Source organism: Sprattus sprattus, assembly GCF_963457725.1.
Source record: "Sprattus sprattus genome assembly, chromosome: 9".
In the NCBI taxonomy this organism is placed as follows: Eukaryota; Metazoa; Chordata; class Actinopteri; order Clupeiformes; family Clupeidae; genus Sprattus; species Sprattus sprattus.
In genome coordinates, this window is record NC_137928.1 from 29,914,762 (window position 1) to 29,923,811 (window position 9,050).

At 38.2% G+C, this 9,050-nt stretch overlaps 1 protein-coding gene across 1 annotated transcript; it reads left to right on the forward strand.

Annotated features, from left to right (window-relative positions):
• Nucleotides 1-868: 868 nt before the first annotated feature.
• Nucleotides 869-1,634, forward strand: LOC308370434 (olfactory receptor 11A1-like; the record flags this gene model as incomplete). Its single annotated transcript, XM_080845084.1, has 2 exons — nucleotides 869-1,492; nucleotides 1,617-1,634. The coding sequence occupies 2 exons, from the start codon at nucleotides 869-871 to the stop codon at nucleotides 1,632-1,634; spliced, it is 642 nt and encodes a 213-aa protein (XP_080701210.1).
• Between the last annotated feature and the right edge of the window lie 7,416 nt (nucleotides 1,635-9,050).

Below are 9,050 nucleotides of genomic sequence, written 5' to 3' on the forward strand. Positions count from 1 at the left end.
TTGCCAATAGTGGACAAAAAGGAATTGCTGTATGAGTAAATTGGCTAACTTAATGTACCTACTGAATGGGTCGCCTTAATCATTATCAAAAAATGTGCCCCCCCTGAGAATTTTTTCAGGTGCGCCACTGGATGTGACTTTCTGTTGGGAGACAGAACTCACAAATTCACACGCGCATTGGTTTGTGGTGGGCCCAGAGTACTCAAAGAGCACGGTTATAATTGTTATTGAACAACTGTTGATGAACTGCAACAATTTTAGAGATGAAAATAATAAGATGGATGGTTTAATAGTCCAAAGACCTCTGTTTTTTTCTCACTGATTATTCATAATGGGCTGTTTTGCTGAAGAAAGGGCAGTTACTAGAGTATGTGATCCAAATCTCTTAATGTGCAGTTTTTCATTACCATTTGACAGAGTCTGTCACAAGGTTGCTTTTTCACTACATTTCTTGTAAAGTATCAGTGACAGGCTAAGAGGGAGCTGTGCATAAGAATAATTTATTTTTAAATTGATGTTAGGCTTAGGAGATCAGTAAACATAACATAATATTACAGGTTTGATTCAGGGTGTATACCAATTAGAACCAGCAGTGTTAGATGATGAAATACTCAATGTCTGCCCCTTTTCTGACAAACAACATGGAAAGGGTGGAATGGAAAGGGTTTAACCTCTGAAAAACATCTTCATTGGCTCTTGTAAATGTCCCAGTTGAGTTAACCTCAACTTGAATCAACCTTCCTTTATATATACACTTACACTTGTCTCCAAATATACAATTATAAAATATTTTAACTCAAATGTGGTTTATAATCATGACGGTATACTTAAAACATTTTTTGTATTATTGTAATATATGGTCTTACCCATGCAGAACTTAACTAAGATTTCATTTATTATCCTGACTGCATACACTGATGTTGGTCTTGTTAAATACCTTTACTTCACTATTTTGATGGCATTATATGTTTGCATAATTTTTGCCAATGTGCTTGTAATCAGAGTTATTTACATGGATAGGGCTCTGCATGAGCCCATGTACATGTTTTTGTGCAGTCTGTGTGTGAATGAACTATATGGCAGCACAGGTCTATTTCCTTGTCTTTTGGTAAATTTGATCTCAGACACCCATGAAATGTCTCTTACATATTGCTACATACAAATTTACTGTTTGTATACTTATGGAGTAGCAGAATTTAGTCATTTAGCAGTCATGTCTTATGACAGGTACATGTCAATCTGTTATCCTTTACAGTACCACACCATCATGACACCAAAGAGAGTCTGTCTCTTAATTCTGCTGGCATGGTTGCTTTCCTTTTGCATATTTACTGTTACCTTCTCCATGAATGTGCGTTTACAGTTGTGTGGTAATGTCATGGAGAAAGTGTGGTGTGACAATTATTTGCTGGTCCGACTATCCTGTTCAAACCCAACTTTAAATAACATATATGGCCTTTGCATGACTGTTTTAGTTATTGGTCCTCCAACGGTACTCATGTTATACTCTTACATAAGGATTATCAAAATTACTTTCAGGTCCAGTAATGACACAAAAAAGAAATCCTTGAATACATGTGTTCCTCATATTGTTTCACTGCTCAATTATTCCATAGGTGGCTCTTTTGCAATGATTCAAAGCCGACTAGCCACGACAAGTATGCCACCCACTTTGAGCATAATTATTTCAGTATATTTTTTAATGATCCCACCACTTGTCAATCCAATCATGTTTGGACTAAAGATGACTAAAATCAGAGATGCTTGTAGAAAAGTTGTCTGTCCAAGAAAGTAATTATTTTAAAATACAGAACAAGGGATACAGACCCATTTTTCTAGCTCTGCATGTATCTCATAATGGAAATGCAATGTCATCATGATTCAGTTCAGTGTTGAAACTTTTGGCAATTTCTATGGTAACCCAGGTAAAAACCAGTTAGAATCCTGATTGTCTCTTATGACCCTGCCATTTATTACAAAAGGCAGTATGAGGCAGTAAGATTCCTACTGTCTCATCAAATTAAAGATTTACCCTAGATTTAGTCTCAATGTAATGTCATTCCAATGCCATTGGCTGTTTTCTGGCAGTAACATGAAATAATATGACTAAAATAAAACATTCATGGGCCTTCTGGTTCAGTCCACTTCATGCCAAATTGCGTACGACTAATGTGAGAATCATTTGCAAAGAAAGATTAACATAAATACTTGATGTAAAATAATTGGTTGATATTCCATATAGAAAGTAGTCATTGTTTATTTGGTGGCAATAAGCACATGTATACTTAGTGTGCCAGGGAGCCTTTGTAAAATATGAGGCTTTCGTTGCCTGTGGGTGATGTGTTGGATATTATGTTAGTCAAGCTATGCAGATTTCAGACAGCCTTTGTTATTGCTTCTGCATAACTATGCCAACTGGATACAGATGTATTATATGTTGATATGTGGTCATGCTAGTCTATGCTTGTCATGTGTTCTATTTGTCTGCAAATATATTGGAATATTTTCACAACAAAAATATTGGCAGAAATAGATGTCTCTTCTAGTTTATTATTTGTACAGCTATACAATATACTTAATTGTCTGTGTGCTATAATATATTACAACTATCCCTGAATTATGTTGCTATATTCTTCTATGAAATAAACTATCTAACCATGTCCAGTTGCATATTGGGTTCTGTATGGAGAAAATCCCAAGCTGAGTTTGTATAGAAAATAATCACTCAGTGCAGGGAATTATTCAATTTGGTTCCATTATCTTGATCCGGTTCTCTTGTCTATCCATGTCCAGTCCTCCTTTTTGTCTGACTGCTATAACATAATATCTGTGTAATACAAACCGTGACAATATCTCTTTGATTGCTGATTAATGTTTACTTTCATGCAGGCTTCCTTTGATTGACAAAGTTACACAGTTCATTTGATCCCATGTATCAGTAAAGAGGTATCAATCATTATAGTCTCCTTTAGCATCACCTCCTTTTAAGGATTTTTGGGAATTAGCATTTTGTTGATTTGATTAGAGCAGGGGGCCTGGGGGCCGATTTGCATCCAGTCTGTTCAGTAGAGGGCCAGAATTTTTGATCTGTTGGCTTGCCTGTCACAATACTGTAGATACCACTTTAGTGGTTGGCAAATGTACCATGTGTGATCAGTGGGACAATGGTTCCTGGGCAATGCAAGATGCTCTTTGGATAAAGGTGTACAAGGTACAGCAAGCCAAAGCAAGATCCTGCACCTGCCACACCGACTTCAACCCGCTCAGCTGCACAACTTCAACAATCACCTGAGTACTAATGGCCAGAAGAGGTCACGTCCACATTTAAACCACTCACTTTGTTTCTGGCCTTGTTTGACAATGGACTCCAATCCCGTGATCCCCACCCCCAGTGGTCACCATGAGTACTGCACAATGCCATATGGATGAGCTAACACCCCCTCCGTGATTTATTACATACACTCAAAAAAATGAAACTTTGACTTTAATTAAAATGATTATGTCAACAGGTTCCACTTAAGTGAATCATGTTAGTTAAAAGCAAAAATGTTAAGTTCATCTAACTTAATGTACTTGTATTACATTAACACACTTGTATTGAATTGATCCAACTAGATAAAATAACTTATGATCAACAAGAGATATTTAAGCTTATCCAATCTAATTCAGTTATGTTACATGGACATAAATAATACATTTACAGGCTACATATTTTACATTTGTCCTTTAAACATGAATCTTATTAGAAGTAAAATAATACATTTAAGTTCATCCAATTTATTTTATACTAATTAGTGTGACCTAATTCTAGTTTGTCAACAGGTTCCACACAAATGAATTTAGTACACCCAACATACTTAGGTATTTCCTTTATTCACCAATATTCATCTAACATTTCGTTGTCACTGGGTCCAAAATACAACCCTACAACTAAACTGCCTTAATGCAGTCCAAGAATGTTGAGCTATCTTAAAACTCCACACAGAGTTAGTTACTCCCCAAAGAAAACAGCCAAAGTGATAAGAACACAGAGGCATCTTCATATTTCGTTAAACCCAGAGCCCTCCAAAACTCAAAGAAATCCAACTAGGTAAAATTTACACTTCCAGTTGTGCGGCTACTTCATGTTTCCATAACTCTCGACAATAAGATAAGAAAACGATTCAGAACATTACACTGCGGGAGAAGGCTTGTAAATGTGACGAAAGAGACGAGTGTCTCTCAATTGGAAGGTAATCCCAGTGCAGTCTCCTCCCGCTCAATCGTCAATCGCTTTTATGAAGCTGTGCACGTCACTCATACAGTTTGTTCTTGAGCATCTGTAGCTTGGTTGAGAGGCTGCTAGCATCCAGTTGAAGGAAGAGCTTCTGAAGTACTTCAAAGAAGGCTTTCAGTTCCTTATGATAACTGAGGTTCAGTGCATATATTACACCCATTAAGAGTGCACATGCAGAGGCGATGTCTCCCAGGTCATGTAGAACTTCAACACCCTCGATCACTATTCCAACATCAGCTGGAGGAGGGCATCACCTCCCTCGACTTTGACACTGTAGATGCCAAGGGTAAGTAGCTCAAGGTCCCTCTGTGCAGCAGAACCATCAGCATCCTTTCCATAGGGGAGAAAGAAAGGACACAACCAATCTATGAAATCACAGATTTAGAAGAATTCCAAAGATTAACTTTTGCCTTTTAGGTTTCCCTAGTATGAGTTACTTGCACAGATACAAATCACTGTACACAACTACAAATTCTACTGTTACAGACGCTCAAACCTTTTTCACCAATAATACCTTCACACATGATACTTCAAAAAGTGCTATTTGTGTACAAATAAGATGAAGCCCCTTGGATAAGAGGCGAAACGTCTTCAAGACATTTAACCAAGTGCAGTTGATCAGATTCAACAAGATTAAGTTATTCAAGATTTGATTCATTACAGGTAGAAACTAAACTATTAAAATGACCAACCAAGTATTCTTTGAAGAGGATGTTCGGGTCTTCATTTAGATATATACAAGGTGCCCTGAGGATGCACTCCCTCCTCTTTTCAACAGTTTCATTCTAAAGAGAGAAAATAATACAGAAATAAGGTTTTTGACTGTTAACTTGTCACTATACCTGTCAAAACTGACTAGTCAACTTATAATTCCATACTGTTCTCTACCGATAGCAAAACATACCTGTGTGATTGAGGCCAAAGTTCCGCTGATTTTAGTCCCTGCAGAGCCTCCTTTCTTCTTAAACACTTTGATGAGCTGGGCAGTGTGTTGGTCAAGCTGTGCATGGAACTTTGAGACAAGGGGACCAGTAGTGATCCTCACAAATTCTGCTTCCACCTGAAAACATAATGTCCACAAACAACATATTATTGGTACCTATTTAAACATTTAACCAGAAATACTCACAAGAATGTACAAAAAACAGGCTGTGCTCAACATTATTTCCTGTGCCATGGTTACATTTTACACAAAATGATTAACATTCCCATGTTACATTGTATCAAACGACAACAAATATTGACTATAGCTGGGGTTCAAATCCAACCTCAGGCCCTTTGATGCATATCATCCCAGCGCTCTCCCCTGCCCTTCCTGTCTCTATACACTGTCACTATCCAATATAGCAGAATTGCCAAACAAATGAGAAAAAAAAAAAAATTGTTGAAGAAGCATTTCATACCTCTGCCACAGTGAACAATCCTGGCCATCTAATCTTGAAGTCTGCGACCATGGGCTTGTCTCTGACGACCTCCTGTCTTCTGTAAGCGAAGGTCTTGGCCATCTTTTCTTTGACAACTTTATTATTATGTCTCTTCTAGGGCTGGGCGATATGGAAAAAAACATATATCACGATATGGATTATTTTATATCACGATAGCGATATATATCACGATAATGATATAATAATGGAAAAAATTTAGCGGGAGCATTAATCCGCTACTAAAATGATGTGTATAGAGTGAGTCTAACTAAGATCTCACTCCCCTGTAATATTGACTAATATTAAATATAATGAAGAGATAAAAGCCATTCAGTATTAAATAAGACATGTACTAATATGAATTATTATAAATAGATACATTCAATGAACCTACTCTAAATATTTGCTTTAATAACTATTTTCATACCCATTCAATATCAGTGGCCTAATGCCCAATCACTCTCTCGTTCACGCTTGCTATAAATATACAATCAATAAACAACTTAACTAATGCAATAACAATATAACAATATGGCAATACAATCCCGATGTATTTTACAGTTCTTTGTGTTCCGAATAGATGTATGAGTTCAGAGTTCAAAAGTCGATGGTCACAGCTCAGAATACGTACGATGACGTATTTGTCAATCCACAGAGTGCTGTGCCGCTCCGGCAAGCGGCTGTGCTGGCGGTGTGTGTGAGCGATACGAATGTTTGTATAATGCCGTTCAGTTCGGGAAGGAGCTCCTTGTTATGTATGTGTGTGTAATGTCAGGATAATACCTCAATAAAACTGGAACCCAGTACCTCGATGGTCCAGAGAGATGGGTCAAACTGAGTTGTCCGTGGATGGCAGGGCAAAGAGCGTCAATCAGAAGGTAGAGTAGACCCAGGGCTAGCTGCTAACCGTCTGTCCGTTACCAGGGAAACCAGCGACACACCGTTGAATCTCAACTAGCAGCGATAGCTAAACGTTGCTAGCAGCCACTGAAGCTGCCAGCTGACTGTATAATGAAAAAAAGTTTATCACGATAGAAACGATAGAGGAGAAAGGTCACGATAGACACGTTTCTATCGTCCTCACGATATATATCGTCATATCGCCCAGCCCTAGTCTCTTCTTGACCTCAGATAACAACGCCAATCTTTCACCTTCACGTTTGATCTCATTTGAAATATCCTCAACAGACTTTGGCATTCCTGATTCTGATGAGTTTTTCAGCATCGTTGGAACCAAGGATAATCCGCAGTTTTACTGGTGCAGCCATCATCCAAATGTGTCAGTCTAGAAAAGATAAAAATACAAATATAAAGTCATTAAATATGTATAAATTAAAAGCATTAAAATTAGAAAGTTACCAACTGACTTTGATCATATGTATAACAAACAGGACACTGAAGCAAACACTGGGCAATCCACAGACAGAAGCCAGTGACAATGATAGTAGAATGGAAAATGAATCGTCATACTATGGTTAGTGGTGCTCAAATTAGTAAGAATAATGTGCACATTTAGTAAGCTATCAGTAACAGACTCCACCATCTTGTTTTTTTTTTTTTTGAGTAATCAAAAAGAAAAGATGGCGGAGTCTTGGGAATCTGTAACTGGCAAATATTTTATGTGAATAAAGATGAATACGGGTGTTTACATGACTTTTAAATGTCTACATCGACTCGGTTTATTGTTTATATACTACACTAACACTGTCAGGGCAAACAGAATATTGAAGGTCTTAACTGAAGCTATGGACCATTATTGTTAGCTTGCTGCTTACACTTTAACAGAACATCCATTGAGAACACATGGTAGCTAGCTAGCTGCTAATAAGTTAAAATAGAACTCGAAACAAGTGCCAATTAGCCTCTGGTATTGTGGGGATCTTGATTTAACTGGCTGATATAAATTAATCAGATACAAAACGCAGAACTCTAGCCTTGATTTGAATTTCATGTGTACCACATGCAGCTAAGAGCTATTTGGGAAAGCAGTTTGGCGCATATGGCGTGCACCTCAACTTCAGAGTGTTGGGAGAAGCCAAACTGGCAGGCAGACCAGAGTGCCGGCCTTAATTTTAATTTGTTTTAATTTGACGTTAGATTAATTAGTACGGTGGAGCACATTTTACCTTAAATTAAGAACAAGTACAGATATCACCTCACTTTTAGTGATGTAGCTGAGGTAATTTGCTACCTAGCAGCTAGTCTAAGTTACATGACAGGTATCAGTAACTACTGGTATATACGGGAAAAAAATTAAAAATACAACATTAGTATTGTTCATCTGGCGTTCAGCTTACTAATAAGCAGTTGTATAAATTTTACTCACGTCTCCAGTGAAGGATGTCAAAAGATGAAATATTGCTTCTCTTGCTCATGTGTTGATGGGTAGTTGTAGATGGAGTCGATAATAATCTTGTAATTTGAACAACCCTCTTGATTTACTTTTTTGAGTGTAGATGATATCCTGGGCCCTATTCCTCGTACCTCGTTTAGCGAGTTACAGACCTAATTTTCAGGATAAGATAACATAAGTCTGCCTTTTCGGTTGCTCTAAGCAACTTTGGCTAAATCACCATAGCAGCATGTCAATAAACTTGAACCTGCTCCAGCACAGGCTAACAGCTTAAGTGAGCCGGATAAGCTTGCCACTCCCCCGGAAAAAAATGGCAGCTCCCATTGACAAAGAAGCGATATTTGACCAACAGGCTGTTTGTGCCCATCTGTTCAAATCAGGATGGCTGAGCGGTCTGAGGTAAACTGGATGTGTAGAAAGAGTGTGATAAATGCCACCTGCTCTGCTTTTCGAGGGAAGCCATCAGGTCTGGTTTCTCCATCATTTGCAACTAAACTGTGGAATACAGCATATAGTTTAACCAGAAATCAAAGAACCCCAAGAGCTTTCCCCTATCTTTCGATTTTATGGCAGAGCGGTCTAAGGTGTCAAACTAAAGGTGGTGTACCTTCCTCAGTTGAGGGATTTCTGGTCTCCGAAAGGAGACGTGCGTTCAAATCCCACTTCTGTCATGGCCTTTTGACTATTATATCCAAACCAATTCCAAGGACGTAAACGTGACAAAAAGACTCCACAATGGATGCTCCTGAGTCTGGCTAGGTACCTTCCTGCATTAAGGTTGACAAGTCCTCCAAAGAAAAGCTGCCGTGTTAAAAATCAAGTAAGCTCTCTGTCCTGTCAATCGACTGACCACTTTAGCGCCCACAAAAATTCCTGCACATTTGTAAATGCTGCTGAGCTGGGGATAGTTCCCTTGGAGTTTACAAAAGACAACGTCTTCTTGCTCCTTTGAAGATGCCGGTGAACGATCCCGGGACCTCATACATGCAAAGCATGC